The sequence below is a fragment of the Oppia nitens genome, unplaced genomic scaffold (genome assembly GCF_028296485.1).
Source record: "Oppia nitens isolate AA-2021 unplaced genomic scaffold, nextdenovo-longstitch-racon4-pilon3 scaffold2_pilon_pilon_pilon, whole genome shotgun sequence".
NCBI classification, from domain to species: domain Eukaryota; kingdom Metazoa; phylum Arthropoda; class Arachnida; order Sarcoptiformes; family Oppiidae; genus Oppia; species Oppia nitens.
The window spans coordinates 6155611-6180316 of record NW_026533210.1 but is presented as its reverse complement, the minus strand read 5'-3'; the positions used below and the strand labels follow the sequence as shown (position 1 = coordinate 6180316).

Genomic DNA, 24706 nt, shown 5'->3' with positions numbered 1-24706 from the left:
TAATACATTATAAGATAACTTTCTTAAACAAAATAGAGTTATTATTTTAATGAAACAATTATTTTGATTATAGAAATTATATTAAATTAAAATATATTTATTCAATATCGTTGCCATAAATTTAAAAGCAATTGTAATATTTTTTTTATTAATTTTACTTTCAAAATTTTATGTGTGAATTTTTAATTAACTAAATAATATCCTAAACATATTAATAGAATTATTTGAATTATGATTAAATTATTTATTTAAATTGAATAATAAAATATGATATTAATATTGTTCTATATACTGTATTATATGTAACAATAAATGCTATTTTATTGCTTAATAATAATTTAATAATAAAATTTGTTTAATATAATTAATTGAAAATCAGGTTTACAATAATTTTGTTTTTTTACATTATTTTTACATCAAATAAAATGCATTATTTGAATGCATTATTTTTTAATAATACAAATCATTTTTGGCAACAAATAATAATTATAGTCATATTATTAGAAAGTATTACATAAAATAAATAGCAGTTTTATCGCTAAATAAAGTGAAAAATATATAATTTATATATTTTAAAAATAATTTTCATGTTTTTTCCTCTCTAATAATGATATGTATTGAAAATTGATTGCTCACGATTTTAATACATTTATGGCATTTATGTTTTGTTATTTTATTATATAAATAACAATTTAACAGCATATCTAAGTCTATGATTTACAATTAATTATAATRTGCATTTATTGTAAATCACAAATTTTAGGTAGCAATTTAAATAATAAATTATATTTATTAGTAGAATATATATATATTATAATTAAATATTATTAAAGTACAACAATATAATTATTTAAACTACAACTTATTATTATTATAATATGTCAACACATAATAAGTTATAATTTTTTTCAGATAATAAGATAAAAAATTAATTAAATTAAATTTGCATATTACAAGCGTTAATAATACCAATACTAATAATCATAAATTGTAACATAAATAATTTGTTATACAAACTAAATTGTAAAATAATTCAAATTTTTGTTTTCAATTTATTTTATCAATGATAACTGTGTCATCCAATGGCCCATATCTAAAGGTGACACTTTCACTACACATTAGGTTAGCCCCAAATCAATGTATATACATATWTGTCTGAGATTTAATTTTTTGAAAAGTTATGTCAAAATACTGAGCATATTATAGTACAGTATATACTATATAGGTATATGAAAAACTTATGGTAAAAAACTAGTTAAATATTTTACAAAAAACCATTAATGGGACACACAGTAACTAAATGGTAATTAAATATATGTTAATACAGTGTATTAAAACAGTCTAATCAACAAAAATAATCRTATATTAGCTCAATATTGCTAAATGAAATGTTTGCAACAACAACAACAAAACCGGTTGACTACMAAATATTTTTTTCAAAACAAATATAGATTTATTTATATGAAAAACTTTTAACTAAACTATAAATGCATTTTTTATGTAAAAACAAAATCAGACTTTTAGGAAAAGTTTTAAGAAAAAGTTATACCATTACTAACCTAAGGGACAATAATAATAATAAATATGGTATTTATTATCTCTTATTCAATATTTGTTGTGTGTTTTTTAAGTTATCGTTAATAAACATAAATTAGATTTAAAAAGCAAAACAATTATTATCCATATGTATTTATATACAGTTTATAAATATATTGATATACAGTATCTAAAGTTATTGGTATTTAAAAAAACAGTTCCGATAACTTAATATATGTTTTTATAGCTAATAGTATGTCTTATACTATCAATAAATTTATGAGTCATTTATGCTTAATATGAATTTATTTTTTGTGATTTTTTATAACTATAATGATATATTAATACTGTATATTATATACATATAGTTTATGTATACTCTAGGTTTGACCCGATTATCRAAATAATTTTTTGTTTAGTTTGATTAGTATTAATTGATACAAAATAGTTTTATTTATTATATTTTAAGCTTTTAAAAGTTTTAATTAGTATTTATTATTATTATTGTTTGTTCACTTTTATTGTATTTATTTATAAAATTAAACTTTTTTTGTTTAGTTAATCAGTATTTACGAACAATTGTATTGAATTATTAAGTTATTTAACACAATTATATACTAAATACACGCTAAATACTGATTATTATAAATTGAATTGATTTCACTTATAAGACAAATAAATAGAAAACAATTTTTTTAAATAAAACATTTAATCGATGATTAAATTTCTATTTCTATTGATTATGTAATACATTATGTATTAATTTATTTACCCGGAAAAATTAGAAATAGGAACAATGACATTTATTAGTAAACGATTAATAGTTTGTAATTAACTAATATTTATTAAATCAATTTTTAAAAATAATTTTTTTAATTAATAATTTTTTATTATATAATAAAATATCAATARTAATGTAAAAATTATACTATCTTTTTATAAACAATAGTTGATTATTTAAAAATACTTTTTTTATACTTTTACAAAATTAATTTTACAATTTTAATAAATAAAAATCTAAACTTTGATCCATTTTCTAACTAATAAATCTTGAACTATAAACAATAGATGTTTATTTCATAAATTTTTATAAAAAAATCTTTGATTTTTATCTATATATTTATATTAAGCTGTTTTTTGTGTATTATATCGATATTTTTTATCTTAAAACACAATGAGTACATAAATACTGGGTCTTACTTATTGATCGTATTTAGTTTCGCATAATTGACTTTATATTTATTGTGTTTATCTTAAAAAAAAATTGTTTGATTTATTTTTTTTTATAAATTTTTCCAAACAAATGTGTAAATATGATATACAGTTTAAGTAAATTTATTTTACATGTAATTTAAAGAAATTTTTTCCCTAGTATTTTCTGGATATAATGTTTTATTTAATGACATTTATTTTAATTCATAAAACAAGTTTAAAATTTCAAATTTGATAAAATATAGTTAAAAAATTAAAAAAAAATTGAAATAAAAATTTAATTTATAATATTTTTAATTATATTCATATATTCAATATATATATATATATATGAATATTTATTTTTAAATAACCTAATAATATATTTCCTTATTAGACATATGGCTAATACTAGCGGCTGATGACTATCTAAAGCCGGCGTCCAGTATAGCAAACGGTCAGTCAGTGGCCGTCAATTCATTTGTCTGTCCGAAACAGTTTGGCTATTATACCGACAAAAGCGATTGCAGTACATACTATGTGTGCTCTTTTGGACTGTCCCTACAAAAAACATGTAGAGATGGACTACATTTTTCACTGGCCCTACAAAACTGTGACTGGCCTTCAAATGTATTGTGYGATATCGGTATGTAATCTTATAATTTATTAATTWAATTTAATATTTTTTGGTGTATTTTATTTTTAATTAAAACAATATTCTATATATAAATTAATAATTTTCAGATAAGATTATTTTTTTTTGAATTATTATTGAATTTCTTTTATATTTTAACAAATAAATAAAATAAAAAGATTTAGTGATAAAAATAGTACTTTAGTGTAATAAACAGTACATAACATACATATGTAGTTAAATATAAATTTATTTTAAATAACAAAAATTTCTAAATCCACTTACACTTTTATTTTTTAAGTAATATAAAAGTGTTATAAATATATTAAATTTAGTTTTAGTTTTAAAAAAATAAGAAAAAATAAAATTTTAAAACATATTCCTTGTTAGGTATTATACGCTTTATTAGATATTTCCCTAAAAAAATGTTTTCTTGAATTATAAGTAAAAATTCATAAACAAATTGCAATATAATTAGTTGACATACAAAATAAACTGATTGTATAACAAAATTTTTGTTAAACAATTTAATTATAAACTTAATTATACATTTTTTATGTTATGTTAGTTTGATTGATGTCAACTGTAAGTGTAATACAGTATTATGATATATTATAGTGATAWACTATATTACTGTATAATAATGTATTAGACTATTATTAAATATTTTTTGTTGTTGTACAATTTAAAAAAAAATACATTTAATGTTTAGTATTATTTAACTAAACTAGATTAAACATTATTTTAAATATAAAATGTTTATTGGATTAATAATTTTAAAAAATAATCTAAATATAATTATAGTGTACTTTCAAAAAATATATATAATTCAAAAATAATTTGTAATTGTTATGAAAATATTAAGATATAATTAGTAGGGATGTCACTCACACTCCCAGTTTATGTAATAGTGATGATGAGTTGAAGGACAGTTAGATTAACATACATGTGCTTAAATAAAAATATTTATTATRATAGAGGAAACTATGTTAATATAAATATAATTTAATATAASGATTTGATGAAATAAATAAAAGAGTTAATTTAAATTATAAAACACTTATATGTTTTGACTGATAATTTTATTGATAAATAATTTTATTATTATTGTGTTTATGATGTTTGTGGATTTAATTTTTTTAAAAATAATGATTGTAATAGTTTTATTAAGTTTAATAGTTATATAAATATTATAAATAGTTACTATAATTAACAATATTTAGACTAATATATTTATTTATTTTGTGAGACCTTTCCCATTTAATTAGTTATATATATTTTGTTTTTATAAAAAATTAAATAAAAATAATAATAATTAGTTAACATAAAATCATTGTCAATTAATTTATTAATTAGATTTTTATAAGTCAGAAAAAATATTATAATAAAATTTTTTATTTTATATAATAATTGTTGCGATTCTATTATTTTAAGGTCATAGTCACATCAAAAAATAAATATTAATTAGTTTAAAAATAATACTAAATGCAATTAATTTTAGTAATTTTTATGTTTTACTTTTAATTTTTTTTGTCAAACAATTAACATTGACTGAGTTTTTTTTTGTTTTTTTGCTACTGTGATGAGTCCCAATTGAAACTGTAATTATTATAAATATATATATATATTTTTAATTTTAATGATACATATATTATTTAATAACATTTCTGACAASTATTCATTAACAAGTTTTGCACAATTTATAATTTTATTTAAAAACAAAAATTGTTAAAATAAAACAAAAGTAGATTTTCATTTGCTATATAAAGATGACATAATATTTAATATATTGTATATAATAGTTATAAAAAAATATTAGCACAAAAAACACACACAGACACACATATATAGTGTATATATATATATAAATTTATATACAGTATATATACAATGACATACTGACCATAAATTTCTTATATTTCATTTGACACATCACTTAACATCACGATTATTATTATATAATATTTTTTTTATTTATTGTTTTTTTATTGTAATGACAAAACTTGTTGTTATAATAATATCAGTCACATAGTAATCATCAAAAAATAGACAATTCATGTGACAGTTGTGTTAATTGTCTCACAAATTGAGGGACACATGAAAAAAAATTGAGTTTTATTTTTAATATCAAATTTAATATTTAATTATTACTTTTTACTCATCATTGTAAAGGTTATATCAATTTTTTGTGTTCAACAAAATTAATGTTATAATTGTATTATAKTTATTAAYATCAATTTACAGTATTATGTTTAATAATCTATAATATAAAACATTGATTGAGGTTATTTTATTATCTATAGTTTAATAAATGTTGAAACAATTTTTGTGTTTAAAAATATAATTTTTAAGTTAATTATAAAAAAGCGAAATAAAATATTTTTAAAAGTTTTTTTAAAAATCTAAMATTAATTACATGACTTATGTTTYAATATTATAACCGAAAAAGTAATTCAAAAATAAACTAAAATTTTAATAGTAAAATCAATCATAATTTTTTTATCAGTTATATACCTGTATTATAATATATCAATATATTATAATTCTTTGTTAATAAAGATAAGATTATTAAATAATATACTGTATTTATAAATTTATTTATAAATAAATAAATTTAAAAAAATAATTATTATTTTTATCAATATATTTATAATATTTTACTGTATTATTAATTTAAATATACTACAATATAAATTATTATAAATTATTTTGAGTTATTATTATTATTATTATTATGGGCCGAAAATATTTTTAACAGGTTTAACAGTTAAAGCAATTAATTATAATATATTTATAATACTCTCTTAAATAAAATAAAATTGCGGTATTTTTAGCACAAAATGAAAATCAAACATATATTTTGCATATGAATGCTCTGTGAATAACCTTGTATTAGAAAAAATAGAAATAATTTTTATTAACAATGATTTACTTGAAAAAAATCTAGAAATTTATATAATTATTAGTTTTAAGTGTATCAGTAAAATCTGGGCAAAACTTTTCTGTTAAATAATTATATTATTAATACTAATAAAATAATATATATATTTATTTTTTTCAATTTCTTATCAAGGTTCTTCAAGGTTGTCTAGTGTAACAAATTTTATCTTAAATTATTAATATATATTAATATTACTGAAAACAAATTATTATTTTACTATCAATTGAATTTGTAATTGAAATATCGTTTTTTTGTTATGCATATTAAATATCTATTAAAATAAAAAAAGATTAATCGATTAGTATTTCTTTGATATTTTCCTTAATAATTATACTGTTTTTTTGTATTTTTTAAATATTTTGTTTTTAGATTTATAATAAAGGAAAATTTGTATCAGATTAGCAAAATTTATTACTCAAATTGTTAAAATGCATATTAAAATTGTCAATTTATTTAGATTTAAATAATAAAAATATAATRTTTTAATCTCTTTTCATATTAATTAATATTTTAATATCTAAACAATAGAATTAATAAAATAAAATAAATTAAATATTTATGATTTTTTTGAWTTAATTGATATTAGAGCCCAAATCACGTCCCAATAGTTCGGGTTTCAGTGTAGTCAATGCTAAGGACGATAAAGAAAGACAACTGTCCAAACCGGCCGCTAGTAYTGCTAGGCGTGTCATTGATGGTAATCCAGTGATATCGGACACCGTGTCTAACATTTATACTAACAATAATAATTATAACAATAATAATTATAACAATAATGGGAACACCAGGCATTTAACAATTCCAAGGCCTAACCAACGGCTGCCGGCTATACATATCGATACATACACACCGGTAGCTACAGAAAGTCCCGTTCCGCCAGTCGACGTCACACCGATATATAGTACTAATGCAGCCGATTATACGTTAGGCGTTCCCGACCCTCAGGCCACCGGTTCAAAGCCGTCATACTATAACATTGAAAATTTCAATAACACTGATACCCGTAATAATTATAATTTAGACCAAATCTATAGACCTCCACTGTCAACAGTGGCACCGGCCTATCGGGTCGATGGCTTTGAGTTAGCGTCGACACCCCTGCCTTCCAACGGTGCTAACAATGCCGATACTGTTGAGGTTAGACAAACATTTGCACCGCCAACACAATTGGTCTCATCCATAGTCAGCGGTCGACGATATGGTGGCGGAGATGCCGTACCCTATGATACAGTTGTTAATCCGCCGGCAGCCATATCGGGACGTATGGATACTAATCATAATTATTATCATTACGACGGTGTAGATAATAGCGGAAAAGGAGATACCAGTGCTGAACATAATTATGAATTGCCACCAATTGTTAAGCCATTAACAAATAGTGGTAATAATAATAATAATAATAATAATAACAATAGAAATGCATATATAAATAGTAGAATAGTTAGCAATATAAATAATAATAATTATAATAATAACAACAATAACCGGAACATTGCATATTATAATAGAGGTGCTAATAATAGCAGTAATAATGGATATTTTACGGGAACTACTAATAAATATCTCGTAAATCCGACACAATTTTACCACCAAATATATGCCAGAGGTTTGTTAACAATATTTTAATGAAAATATTTTGATATATTAATTGTTTACTAAAACACTATTTGTAATAATTAAATAATTAAAAAATTAAAAAATTATAATCAATTAAAAATAGTGTTAATAAACTTTAATAACTARTATATAAATAAAATTAATTATAAAGTATAGCATTTATTTTATTAGTTTTATGAGTTATAATGTTAAATACTGTACAAAAAATTATATATCTGTATATTAAAATAATGGCTAAATATAATTGTTAAACTGAAATAATTATTGAAATTTAAAACAATTTTTTTTGTGGTGATTATCAGGACCTTCTACTACTACCACAACAACTTCTACTACAACTACTACTACGTCCACCACTACTAGTACTACAACACCGGCGCCTCCATCACTGCCCTCTCCGAGAGTGGATGTCGAGAGTCAGTCGTATCCATCGATATCGCGGCCAACCTATCACTATCCCATCATTCAGAATACATACAAAAATATCAATCCAATCGCCAATAATAATACCGGTGCCGATGATGTATACGTATTTGTTAAGCCACTCAAAGATGACGAAAAACTTATTGAACGACTCACTAGACTTCGCGCAACTCAGCAAACACCCCGACCGATGGTCTCCATTAACCCGTACAGTGCAGTACCCGTACGGGCCGTCTCGCCGGTCGTTCGTGTCATCCGAAAACAGCGACCAAAATCATCGCCACAAGAGTTGGTAAAGTTTGATATAGTAACGAGCGATCCGATGATCACAAGCAGTACCACTGAGATACCGGTCAGACAGTTAATGCCAAGACAAAGGACAGCCAAAGAAGAGTATATAAGAGCACAGAATCGGGCGCCGCGTGTCTTAGAAAAGGAACAGCCAGTGGTGGTCAACAATCAGCTAAACTTTTACAATACTAGCAATAAGTTCAATATAAACGCCGACGAAAGCGTAGTCGACAATAATAAATACAAAAACCGACAGCTCATACCTGAGAACCCGTATAATGTGCCCGAAATTAAACCTAAATTACAGGGAAGGCCTGATTTCAGACAAGTGTTTCGCGAGACGGAAGTTGCGCCCAGAGGTGGACAACAAGAGACTCCAGTACTGCGTCAAGTAGACAATAGACCGGATCCTAGAGATGAATATATAACTGAACTTCGCGTCGATAGTAAACCTTTAACTAGAGGTCAGAATCAACAGAATAGAAATCAACCAAAACCTGTGGATAATTATAAACCAGAAGTCATACCGCCGTATGAGTTGGATATCAATGACAATCATAACAGCAAAGAGGAACAACCGATAATCATATCATTCAATGTGAACGACAAGAACCGAAACAGAGATACTGTTGTGTTTAATCCACAAGAAATGAGACAAAGAGAGCGACAATATATGGACTTTTTAGGTGTAGCCAACTCGCCAAAGATAAATCCCAATGGTATCCGAATTGTTGAGTTACCTCCGGCTACCACACCTTTGACGACCACTACTACTACAACCACAACCCGACGTCCATTTCAACGAGTCTGGGGTAGAGTTAACAATACTGCTCCTCAAATATTGCGCTTCGAGGCAGAGGATGCCATTCCCAAGCAATTGACATACCGGGAGAATAGACCCACTTTACGACCTGACCCAAGACCTAATGCCGTGCAAACACCCAATCCGTTGTCATTCCGGTCGACAAGAATTACAACAACAACAACAACAACACCTGAGACCACAACAACCGAAAGACAAAGACAACAACAACCGGTTCACGGATCACGACAATTGCCTCCAGTAAGACAACMACATCTGCAAACATTATCATTGCGAACAGTTCCGGCTAACAGTCCACGACAGAGACAAGTATCCAATCGACAACTGCAACGACTGCCTCTAATAACTACAACCGAATCGCCACAACCGTCTGAACTTCCATTACCTAACCAGAGAAGTGTCGGCTACAAACCGGTTATCACATTAGAGGACGAACCGATTTATGAAAATGAAGGAGAACTGTCGGGTCGAAGTGTGAATACCGGTGCCAACAATAATGATCTATTGAGTGATAATTTGCCAAAAATACATACAAATATCCGGACAATTAATGATATGAGAAGAAATTATTCTCAATTGAATCCAATTAACTATTATAAAGAAAATTACGATTCAATACCTCTGACCGCCAAAAACGAAATCTTCAGCCAACCGACTACAACACCCAAACCCCAGTATACCAGTGCCTATCCGAAAGCCAACAGAAACTCTTATCGACTAAATACTTACGTTCAAAAGCCAACCATACCTACGACTACCACAACAACTACTACCMCTACAACAGCGGCACCGACAACACTGCCCACTGATCCATACTATGATTATTACTATGAAGACATTACTGATAGCAAAAATAGTGTAACACTGCCGACAACACGCAAATCATATCCAACTATTCAATCGACTCACACGAGACACGGTATCCGCTATAAGATATCGACGACAACACAGAAACCCAAAATCGATTACGAATACGAATACGAGGACTACAATAGTGCTAACTATACGACTGTTCCCGAGACTACACCATATAAAACATATTTTACTACAACATCCACTACCACTACGACAACTGTGCGACCAATAATAACAAGGTTTACTATATTTATTATTATATACTAAAATAATACAATATTAATAGCAAATCTATAATATCCTAATTTATATATAATTATTAAAATCAATGATTACTTTATACAGACCTCCGTTGTATAGCGTTGGCCGTAAGCCCAGACCAACCAATCGGCGACTTGTAATCAAAGACAACGAAAAACTACCGCCAAAGCCTGCGTCTCGTCCTAAACCCATACATCCAACTCCTACTCCGTTATCAACGGCCGAAAAGTGTGACCAGAAAAAATGCAAACTACCCGACTGTCGATGCGGCGGATCAGATATACCGGGAAAGATGACCGTAAAACAGATACCGCAACTCGTTTTGATTACATTTGACGATGCKGTCAATGATCTCAATTGGGAGATCTATGATGAAATTTTTGAAGGTCGGTTCAATCCGAATGGCTGTCCAATTCGTGGCACGTTTTACGTGTCGCACGAGTGGACCGACTACGGACAGGTCCAGACACTGTGGTCGAGAGGACACGAAATTGCATCGCACGGAATCAGGTAAGTAATTAAGCAATAGTTTATCAAAATTTACTAATAATTTTCTAACAAATAATTTTTTTTCCAAAAATAATATGATTTTTGTAGTCATAGTTTTGGCGAAAAATTTACAGTCAAAGAGTGGATTAAAGAAGTGAACGGTCAGAGAGAAATCATACACCAGTTCGGAGGCGTTCCTCTTGAAGACATACGCGGTATGAGAGCACCGTTCCTACAAACCGGTGGTAATCGTATGTTTGATATGCTTTACGAAACAAACTTTACGTACGATTCCTCATTACCGGTTCACGAAAGTAATCCACCRTTTTTTCCCTATACACTGGACTATGCACTCAATCACGAGTGTATGATACCTCCCTGTCCTACCAAATCATTTCCAGGTAATTATTTATACAAAGATTTATCTATTGAAAGTTATTATTATTTTTTTCTATGTTAACAAATACTATTTGTATGATTAGGTTTATGGGAAGTCGGTATGATTATGTGGCATGAYTTGCGTGGCGGCCGATGCTCTATGGGTGACGCCTGTACTAACCCATCGGATGAACCGGGAGTTTACGATATGCTATTGAAAAATTTCAACCGACATTATAAGTCAAATCGGGCCCCGTTTAACCTATTCTATCACTCGGCCTGGTTTAATACACCGCACCATAAGAAAGCATTCCTCAAGTTTATCGATGAGGTCATCCAGAAAGAGGACGTCTACTTTGTAACCAATTGGCAGGCAATCCAATGGATCCGAAATCCCACTTCACTGGAAAGTATACACGATTTTGAGCCATTCCAATGTCCCGATAAACCAGTGGATGCCCCGTGCAATCACCCGACGGTATGCAACGTTAACTCCAAAGACGGCAGCCGTACGTTCCGTACGTGTCAGTCCTGTCCATCGACCTATCCTTGGGTCGGCAGTACTGGCTTTAAATGGTCTAAATATACATAATTTAATAATATATTTATTGATATTGTTATTATTATTATCATTATTTAAAATTTTTTTATTACTTAAAGAGTRTAATATTGAGAAACTCAGAGCTTAAAAGTAAATGATTGAATAGTTTGATTAGTTTTGTAAATATTATAAACATTTTTTTATAATATTTATAAAAATATTTAATGACATTTAGACTGGATATTAGTTATTTGATTAGATAATTGTCTCTAAAAAAATCAAATTTTGTGTTTAAACTTTGATTGTGTTAAYATATGTTTATTTATAAATAAACATATGATATATTAAGTGATAATTAATTTGAGTGATCAACAAAATTACTGTAAATAAAAYATTATTATAATCAAAATTTTATTTTATAAAATTTTGTTTAAAATACAGAATTGAAAATTAAATTATTTAATAATACAAAAAAATTATTATTCACTAAAATAATTTTTCATCAGTTTTAGGTTTAGTAAATAATTAAGTATTGTTTAATTACAATTAAGTTAAATCATTAGTTATAGATAATGTATTTATTTGTTTATAATTATTAAAATGTCTTTATAATATTAGTACACAAATAGAAATAATATWGTATTTGAACAAAAAATTTATAATCAAATAATTTTATTATATAACATATTTTTTTACATTTAAACGTGTTTTTAATTATTTGTTTATGAATATTATAAATTTAAAATTACATATTTTATTACATATTATATGCCATAATATTGATTTTATACAAACTTTTCATTTATTAAATTTTCAAAACTTTTGTTATACACTTTAATATTCATGATTGATGTTATCCATAATATGAAAGCATATGATAAAAATCATAAAAAAAATATTTTTACTCATCTCTAGTCATTGTTTTCAAAAATACAAAAAATTATGTCACAAACTTTTGTAAAATAATTTTTCATAAAATAAATTTTTTAATTTAAAYATTTTTTTTATTAATATTTTTTATATGATAATGTTACAGAAAAAGTAAATAATAATAATAATAGACAAATTTAATTATTATATATATATATATATATATATAACATAAAATATTATATAAAACAAAATTGTTTGCAAAAAACACATATTGCAAACATATTTATAAATATCAATACTATTATTACTAAATACTAATTTGCATTAATAAATACAGTATACAAATATAATATATACAATATATAATAAAGTTTAGTATTTATTATTTATATCAACATAATTTTTAAGTTTATTTATTTAACAAATATTTTTTAAAATTACATATTCGCTATATAAAGTTAATTATAAAAAAGTAAAAAATTATTTTAACATTTAATTTAAACATAATTTGTCATAACTAACTGAATACTAAAAAATTATTAATAATTATAAGTAATAAATGTTGCAAAAAATGTCATCCATTACATAATTATTAACAAATTTTTGTTATATTTTTGTTATTTTTTATTTATTTAATTAAATAACATAAACMTTAGTTAAAAAAAATTATCTTAATAATATATAAATAAATCAATATTTTATTATTAATAAATTTTTAAATTACACTATTCATTATTAATAATTATTTAATTTAGAACAACAAAAAAAAATAGATTATATAATAATAATTTTGAAATTTAATTGAAAAATCAACAATTATTATATACTATATATTTTTAGTAATTTTTTTGTAAACAATTGTATTGTTAATCGCTATCAAATTCCCTGTCTCTTGAATAAGGATTTCCACGAGAGTTATAATGTATACTCTCTTCAATTGTCCTGGATACTATTAGTCAATTATTATAGAAATAATATAAATTAATTAATCAATTAATTAATTATTATCACAATATATATATAGAGAGAGAGAAAAAAACTTAGATATAATAGATAACTAGAAAATATTGAAAAACTTAAATTATATTTAAATAATCTATTATTTTGTTAATAAWATTTTAAACAAAACTTACCAAAAGCAAGAAAAACGACAGCAATTAATACAACAAAACGATACATTGTTTTTAAAAGTTTTAATTAAAGATTTTTAAATAAAATATTTTTTTTAACTAACTGTTTAGTTTTTAATTAGAAAGTGAGTGCCAATACAGTCAAACTTAAGCTTATATATCTTAATAATTTCATAAAAAATTATATATTTTTTCTTATTTATAATTAAAATTTAATATTAATTAAGTTATTGACGCAAATTGAATTTTTAATAAAAATTGTTATATTAAAAATTTTTACAATCTTCATTATAATTATTTTAAACAAATATTTAATTTAAAAAAATACRATATATCTTATAGTTTTGTATATATATCTCACTGACCAGTCGTAAAGTTGATGATTGTATTATATATTAATTAAAAGATTAGTACATAAGATAGAAAAAGTGTTAATATAATATAAACTAATGTATATATAGTCTTAATATATGTAAAATAAAAATAATTAATAAATTACTTTTTTATATTGTACAAAAAATATTAGTTATATTTTAATTTTATATATAATATAAAATAATTAACATATTTATAAACTTGTTAATACTTTAAAGTTTAAATACAGAAAAATACATAGAAAATTAATGTAAATTCTAATATTATACAGRTTTATTAAAATGTTGATTGTGGTCAGTCTAAGCGCACATGTGATTGAAAGTATTATATTATTTTAGATTATGTAMAGTAAGTCATTGAAACATTTTGAATATAAAATTTTAGAAATTCTTATTTTATAAAAAATATGTTGTTTTTAATTATAATTATTTTCTAGTAATAATTAAAACTAATATTTTATATCCTGTAATCCATCTGTTAATTGATACAATTTTAACGCAAATAATGTTTTAAAATGAATTTTTTTATTATATCTATTAAATTATTATATAAAATCTATTTTGCAATAATTAAATTAAATATTTTAAATATAATATATTGTATATTATTTAAAACAAAACTTTTTAATTTTTTCTCTCTCTTTCTTTATAATTAAATAAATTATTGAAAATAAAATAAAGTTTTATTATTTRATATTGATTATTCAATTTAATTATTTTAATAATAAATTAATTAAATATAGAAATAATACAATAATATTTAATATATTTTTTAAAGTAATTATTTATAAATAAATCTCTGTTTATTTAATAAAATGTGAAATTTTAACAATTATGATAACTTTAAGATTTAAAAATATATATATTAAGTTATATAAGTAAGTTTTTATTGTTGTTTTTATTTACTTTAATGAAACTTATAATTGTATAATTGTGGTTTATTATATTCAATTTGATAAAATATAAAAAAATAAATGGATAAATAATATAAAAATTATAAAAATTTACAATAATTAAGTAAGCTTACAATTAGTTTTAATTTTAATAATAACAATATTGAATATAATTATACTAAAATATTATTGTGTGTTTGAAAAAAAACTTTTCATAAAACTTAAATAGAAATTTGATATATTATACAACAAAATTTATTGTAATATATTTATGCAAAAAATAAATACTGTACTATCATTTATAATTAATTAATATTTGTTTTAAAAACAATYAATTAATTTTTAGTATTAAAAAAGTATTAATAGTTTTTAGTATTTATTATTTCTATTAACATAATAGTGAATGTRATGACTGAACTTAAAAATGTGAACAAAAATTTCAAATCCATAACAAACACATTTAATGCCAGATATTTTGTATTAGCATAATATGTCATCAAATTATCTTTAATTATACTCTTAATTAATAACTCATGTGATGTCATATTAATGTATTGATTACCAAACATTGACATTAATTGTTGAACAGTTGGTCTATTTGTTTGAAAATAATCAATTGATATTAAATACAAAACATTAATAACAAAAATACTTAAATATTCAATAAAACTGAATATAAAATTTGAATTATAAATATTTTGATTATTATTTAACATTAGTGTTGTTAATCTTAAACATGTTGTCACAAAAATTTCACAAAAACTTAAAAAAGGCAATAAACCMAATGTTTTGTTGAATTCATTTTTAATTTGATTTATTTTTCTGATATTTTGATCAAAAATTAAATAATTTTGTTTTATAACACATTCACTGTATAATTGTTTTTCCATTAGATATATGCCATACATTAACTGTATTAATAGCATTGGTGTGGCTAATAGCCAACCAAACATAAAAATAGACCACAAAAACAATTTGATATTATAATAAGTATTTAATAAATCAAAAAATAATGAAATTATAACTAAATTAAATATTAATATTAAAAACCATAAACTAGTAAKTATATTAGATATATTWTTAATTAAATTTTTATTTCTAAAATGATTGTTTTTATCAATTTCATTAATAAGATTAATAATTTTTGATTTATTTATTATAAACCATAATCGACCAATTAGTACAATAAATGTTTTTATAATAACAGATATTAAAAATAGTGAATATTTAATTGTATTAATTTTATTATGACTGATACCATCAATAAAGATAGCAATTATTATGAATACATTTAGTATATTAATTAATAAACTAATTATAAATATTAAATAATTAAAATATTTAATTTTAATTGTAACTAAATTRAWWACCCATTAAAAACATTAAATAAAAAAATAAATGCATAATGTTTTTTAAGTTGATAAATATGATTACTTAAATAAAATAAATAATATAACAATTTGATAATACATTTTATAAAGTAATAAATTTGTGAACATTTGTAAAAATAAATGTGAATATGTGTTAAATAATAAATTATATTTAAAAATAAGTATAAAACAATTTTAATTTCAATAAAAAATTATTGATAATTTAAGTAGCAAACTAATAAATCTTATCTAACATTATAGAAATATTTGCCAAATAATAAATAATTTTATTGATTAACTTGTAATAACTACAAAAATAAGAAATGATAACAATATTGTCAAACAAAATAAAATTAATAAATAGTTTTAATAAATAAATATTAGTAGAAAATATTATTATTAGAGTTTAGAATTTATAAAGATTTGYATTGAAATARACATTAATAGATTGACAATTTAATTTTAGTACATATGAAATTAGTATTATTAATAAAATATTAAAACTATAAATAATAATAAAAATATCTAATTTAAAATTTATTTCCTATATATTTATATAAATATTTAATTTTAATAATTAGGTAAATTATCGAAAATAAAATAAATATTGTTACATATATTATTCAATTTTTATATATTTAAATTGAATATAAATATAAAATTCTATAATATATAAATAAATTATTACAAATATTTAAATAATTATCTAATTATACTAATACTTACTAAAATAATAAGATTTTATATAACATTTAATTAGATAAATCTATTTATTAAAAATTAGAAATTTATTGAAGACTTTTTATTATTGATAAATAAATTAAATATAGAAATACTGTGACAATAGTTTCAATATACTAAATATTAATTATTATCAAAAATTTATTACATATTCTATAATAAAATATAAGATTTTAACTAAGAAAATAATTTTTAAGATAATAAAATGCTTTTAATTTGGATAAACTATACTTAAATAACTTAATTTAATAAATAATATTGTATTGGTTTAAAAAAATATTAACTAATATGTCTAAAGCAATATTAATGTTTATAATTGTTTTAACTATTTATGTTGGAGTCTAATGTGTTAGAGTCTAAATAAAACCTTTTTTTCACTTAAAATTATAAGATAAGTATTGTCTGATAACAAATATAGGSGCTATTTATAATAATATTAAGATGTGGCCCCACCGATATTACCGATTCAGGCCATTTTTTGAGGCCACTTCCACAGTCAGTACTGTTTGGCACCGACCATAGTGTTCAACATAATATAAATATTAACTTACTTTTTAAGTAATACTATCCAATTAAATATACTGTAAAATTAATAGGTATAAAATATCTTTATTTAAATCAATGTAAAGTTAAGTACAAAAATTATAATGTATAGTAAAACTATACATATAATTTTAACCACAACCAGTTGAACACCAAAACCTGAATGRCGTATTACATTCAATATTAGTTATTAAGTATTTGTTAAAACAAGTTTTMATAAAAATAATTGTATATTCCATATAAGGCTTACATTAGTTTTTACTTAAATTATGCAAATTATATTAGCAATACATTTAAGGCTAAAATAACWGTTATATACATTTACATATTAAATAATAATTATTAATAACATGGGTTTATATACACATACATATAAAGGTAGTATATAATTATGTATGTAATCAACAATATATATATAWAAAAATATTACCTAGTTTGTATTCATATCTCAATATATTAAATATTAATAAACAGTGGAAAAGCACACGTGYTTTGATAAAAATATTTTTAATGTTATATTAAATTATATTATAATAAAAATTAAATTTAGTTAAATATAGAAAATTTAGGAAATATAGTTAAATATAGTTAAATATAGTTAAATATAATAATTAATAATATGTATTATTATAAAATTGAAAGAAATCTTATATTTAATTGTTATTTTGATTTTAAAAAAGTAAACAATTTAAAAACAAAATTAATTATATTCAAATGAAATTTAATGAAAAATATAATAGAAGTGGTTTAAGTAAAAGTGGTTTTTTTGGTAAAATTGTAAAMAAATAAAATAAACGTAAATGAAGTGATAAAAAAATGGTAAACCAAACTCTACTCTGTAGGAGAAGWTATCACATCCAGGTTACGTATCTGTWTGGACTGCAATATCGAAAAAAGGTATTACTGGGCCATACTTTTTTGAAAATAGTAATGGTAAACGAGAAACAGTTAATAAAAATAATTATCAATCTGTTGTGAAAAAATTTGTTAAATAATTGAAATCACTTACTGGAAGTGATTTTAAATATTGAAATAATGTATCAATGCMAGAGCATTGCATTACATTTTRTTAWATTGCATAAACACTGTATATGCATAATGTTTTGTAATTATGCCAAATAATAATAGAGACAAATTTTAATTTTAAAGTTGTTATTTTTATTTTACATGTATTTTCATKTGAGTYTTTAGATTGTCTAATCTGTTAAAACTTTTTTTTAYTTACATAACAATTRAACTCAAARAGCTSACGGCTTATTTGTGCCTTTAAGGCTTTTCGTTTATCATATTTTTGTTTTTTGCATTTATGGTTAATTARTATTTGCACGACTTTCCTTTACAAGACTTTAAATACTTTATTAGTTTTTGCTTTTACATATATATTCTCTTTAAAAATATTAGTCAAGAATTTGTTTACTTATTTTTATATTTTACAAAATTATTACAAACAACTTAWTTTTATTCAACAATAAGTAAAAATTAAAAAACWCTAAAATGTTAAACTAAAARCCTAAAGGTAAACACCTTGTTTTCAAAAAAAATTTTTTTWATTTACTATTAAATGCAATAAAAAATGCAATAAAATGTTATACTGAAAAGTGAATAGGTGCATCACACACCCGAACTCTTATTGGACCTTACGGATGAACTTACAGGTGAACCTAAAGATGTACCTACAGGTAATCCTACGGGTGAACCTGCGGGTCAACCTACGGGTAAAACTACAGGTGAAACTACCAGAGAACCTAATCAAACAACTTGACTTAGTCACTGAGGTATGCAGTACAATAGGATGACATACCTATAAGATAACCTACCTATATTGTAATCTGATTATAATGAACCTACTCATATAGTAAACTATAATGTAGCCTGCCTATTGGTAATCTATCTATGAGGTAAACTAACTGCACGGTAACCTATTTATAGTTTCCTGCCGATATGGTAGTCCATCCATTAGATAACCTACCTGTATKTTAACMTACCTATAAGATAACCTACCTATACGGCAACATACTTATATGATAACCTTCTTATGCGTTAACTCCTATAAAGAAACCTACATATACGGTAACCTATCTATAAGGTATCCTACCCTTAAGGTAATTGTCTATCCAGTGACATGTTTGTTGTCAACTATTGTAAAAATAAATACTTTTACTCACGTATGGTAAGATTTACCTGAGCATGTCGGGAGACAAGGGGATTCGCTCGCACCATARGCCACACACTACTWAACCGACCGGGTTGAGAGTCCAACCGTAARGACCAGWGGTATATTACCGAGTGTTTTGTTTACATAAGTTAGTTTAGCTTAGTCCYAWATGTCAGTAATACCCCACTTCTTCTACAATATCAATACTTCCATCAAGACGGGCGTCCTCACAAACAGTTATATATCTAGKGTCATATCACGCTGAAAGCACCTAATTTTAGCAAAAGAAACAGAACTTCTCAAACATATTTTTGGAAATAATTTGATGTTTGAAGACAGACTTTGTTTCTAAATTCATGTGATTATTATTTATTGAATGAGTTTGGGACRTTTGAAAAAACCAAAAWCATTAATTCAATTAAAAGAGAATAATTATTWGTTTTAATATTATTTTAATTATTATATTTAATCTAATGTTTTGAAYTGTTTGCATTTATTGGRTAAAATTTTAAGTAATAGTATTTTATWAGCATCGATAGATAAACTTACTTATTTTAGTTTTTTCGGTAAAGTATTTTCGAATAATTTGTTGTCGATTYTAATATTGATAAATTTATACTGAACTACTGAAATWGTTTGTAAATTAGGTAGCTTACTAATTGTCAGATTAAATCATTTATAATTTAATTGTTTATCTTTACTTAAGATAAATRTATWTAAGTTTGGAGTGAATGGTAAAAAAATTGCTAAATAATTGGATCATTAAATTATTMTTATTTTTACTWTTCATTATAATATCATTGAATTGTATATTTCTACGGTTTTTTGCTTAATAATGTTAATATACTACTTCTAAAGATATACTTGTAAAGTTAGGACATTTCATAATAATCAAAAATCAAAATTATGCGCGTGCCTTTTCTGMAGCCAGGTCAATCTTACGAATACCAATGTGTTCCCGAACWTTTGTCGGCGAAACTTGCTAAATATACTCTCTGAATGTGGCTGAGTGGGTTAAACGCACAGTCTGTTTCAATGCAAGTGAGAGTTAGTGAGTTCGAACACTCCTCGGCGTACTGCTTTTAGCGCCGCCAGATGGCGGAACAGCATCAGGCCCATCATTTGAGAAGATGCCACCAGCGCCCTACGGGGTACAGCATCAGGCGTCTCAATGAGGTGATGCCACCAGCTCCGCCATTCTGGCGGAAGCTGATGTGGAGAAGTTTTAGGAGGACAAGATGACCACGGGTCCTACTGGTACCGTTATCCAGGAGAAATAGACTGTTTGACTCACCAGATGGCTATTTCGGAGCGTCCAGGGGTGTGCTCTTAAAACTATGATCCTATCCCCGGTAGCATATATACTATATAAAATGCTGGACTGTGACGTTAGTTAGGCGTTGTAYACAGGATAGGCTACGGCCATGAATACTAACTACCAACTAAACTTGCTAAATGTTTTCCAATCGGACCAACTRTGTGTACCATATGTAAGAAAATATGCRCCAAATGTTCACCAAAWCGCCAAAAATTATMGCCAAAATTTTTCTCACAAAAATATATTTAAAAATAACATTTAAAAAAAACTTTTACTTATATAAGAAACTTTTGGATCTTTTCGTATTGTGATGACTAGATTTTAGTCTATCTTTTATTATTATATTATTAATAAGACAAGCAGAGAGAGCTGACATACGCTATTGCTTTTTACTCCCAATAAAAATTATCATAAGTCCGGACCGGTGTTTCCGGTACCGTTTGATACAACTCACTTAACTAATACTCAAAATTATATAATTCGTAAGCAATGGTCGCACATATGCCCTYTGGATTCTGCTTGAATGGGGGTTGTAGCTTCCACCACCTGATTTTATGGATCAGGAACCAGTATGTGGTAACAGACCACTTATATCATCGACCGTTGGCTAGGCGGCCGGAATCCTATTCTAGTTATTATTCTCAATTACTAATATTAAGTCTACTTACAGGTTACTTATAAAATGATATCTAATGTAAAGTTATAATATTGGCAATAAAAATGACAGTAATTTAATAAGGTAATAATGATAAATTGGTAGGTCTAAGTATTGATATTATAGTAGGTTATCTTATTATCAGGAATTCAATACAATAATACTCAATCTTAATTATCTCAACTTTAAAGCACACAAAGTACCTCAAATAAATCTATATTCTATCTCAATTTCAATAATCAATCCAACAATAAAATCATATACACACAGTATACGTCTATAACTATTCTCAAAAATCAATACAATTCACAAAGAAATTCACTCATATTCTTTAGATACTCACAAAGCCTATCTATATTCAACTAATGATTAAAATCTATAACAGAACCAATTAATATTAATAAGACGTAAATCATGGTAGTMATCTCAAAGGGCTAAAATAACACTAATCTAAATACTATGGTTAGCCACGGCTGCCGGCCATTTCCTTTAGACCCGCCTGGCTACCTACAAAAGACCACATCAATCGGGTCTATAATCTAAATACATTATATAAATATCCCATGTACCCTGTCCATGACTAACTTGACAAACATTTAATCTATATTAACTCAGCTGCTGTTTGCTATATACTATCATTACAACTCAAGTCTTTACCGGATCGGCCGCCAATATTGGTCCAGTGCCTACCCCAGTAATTGTTAAGATATATCTATCAACTCTAAATACAGTACAATATCGAGACAATCACCACACCCATATAAATGTGATGCAATGTCGGCCTGACCCCCGTATCTAACTCATACAGTGCAATGAAAAGACGACCCCCACACCTATATACATGTGATGCAATATTGAATCAATCTCTGTATCAAATCAATCATTTATTTTCATACATATAACCACGTCCGCCATACCCTCATATCTATAAATATGATGCAATGTAGGTTCGGTACAATCTAATCCAATCTATCTTCTATTAATCAACTTATTCCTCTAATATAATTGGAGTCATAATCCCCAACAAATCACTTAAACAAATTATATATTCGAGTCTTACAGGTGTCACAATCAAACTAGATTTATTGAATCCCCACTTAAACCGCTACATTTATAAGACTCAACCCAATTTGTGTTTATTCCTGATATTTAACCGAATCAGTTTAATTACTGATATTACCAATATCAACCGACAATCTAATGTCTAGACTCAAACCATKACTAAACTCAACTCAAATATAATCATTGTTATGTTGTTAATAAAAAAACTTATTAATATAAATCATTATTKTMGTATAAATCTATAAATCTATTTCATTCATAAATCTATTACTTCTAATGGTTACCCTGAGGGTAACACTAAACAAGTAATCTATAATATATTCGTATAATTGAAATCAATCATTGCGATATATGTTTAATAAATAACTAATAACAAATAAACTAAACACTGTCTAAGATGTTAAACTATTAAACTATTTGTTATATAATTATAAATAAAATATCTGAATTTAAATAAATCGAATTCGTATCCTAAATCCTATCAACTTAACCTAACCTATTATTACTTAAATGTATATACTTTATAAGTTAATATATTAAATAATTATTAAAGTAATAACCACAATTTAAATACTAAGTCTATACTCAAAATAAATACAACTATTATCTCAATTCTAATTTTAATAAAATATACATCGTATACTACCTGGCCTTCCGGTCAGAGACAAGTATACCTATATCCGTACCTTATTATATATATATATACACCAATACCATCTCATACATTCATATTTAATTACCAAACGTTATCAATAAAAAATATCAAAGATTCAATCATTATATAAATAATACTATAATAATTAAATAGTATTAATACTATCATAGGTCATATAGTCATTGGTCTGTATTAAGTATCAAATACCAATGACTAAGATTTAATCAAATCGATTACTATATTAAATAATTGAAAACCAAATACACTATATTACAGAAATACTAGACAAACCTATAGGTTGTCCTATAAATATATTTATATACTGTATATTACAGCATACAAACCGTACACACGCTAGCAATATAAAACCTACACCGCGCATATACGTGGGTCATAGCCACCGATGCTAACCAATGATAATGAGTAAAACTCATTATCTACTTATTGAGTTTCATATAATTCAGTTAATACGCGCAAGTGCCATACCGATCGGCACTTCCTAACCCCAGACGCGTGTCTATGTTGACTACAACGTCTATAACCATATTTTACACGATACGCATAGTCATGCGCATATACCCAAACCCTAACCATATCGTCGGCCATTTTGAAGATCCCCCACCGGGTTAGTCAAGGCAGAGCAGAGTTACAAGAACTCTACTGGCCCCGACCACCAAGTTTCTGTCGATCCCCCACCCAGCCAATCGCCGCAGAGCAGAGTTACAAGAACTCTACTGGCGTCGACCGCCGAGTCTACCAATATACAATCGAATCATCTCGATTGCATTGAACATGTATATTAAACGCTGCGCCCCGCCCGGCTGCCGTCGGTAATCGGCGCCTGCTGGCCGCTGTCTATCTACTGAACAGTCACTAATGCATAGGACTGGTATCACTAAACTAATTAGAAAATAGTACAACAGTACAACCACACTACCGGTGCACCGCCACCACCTC

The 24706-nt window shown here is 24.8% G+C and overlaps 1 protein-coding gene across 1 annotated transcript; it reads left to right on the top strand.

The window, feature by feature from the left end:
• The first annotated feature begins 2332 nt into the window (after nucleotides 1–2332).
• Nucleotides 2333–12031, top strand: LOC128955896 (uncharacterized). The gene is made up of 8 exons (XM_054301575.1): nucleotides 2333–2363; nucleotides 3125–3373; nucleotides 6889–7683; nucleotides 7744–7908; nucleotides 8222–10550; nucleotides 10657–11082; nucleotides 11170–11462; nucleotides 11544–12031. Exons 1-8 carry the CDS (start codon nucleotides 2333–2335, stop codon nucleotides 12029–12031), a joined length of 4776 nt encoding a protein of 1591 aa, XP_054157550.1.
• The last annotated feature ends 12675 nt before the right edge of the window (nucleotides 12032–24706 follow it).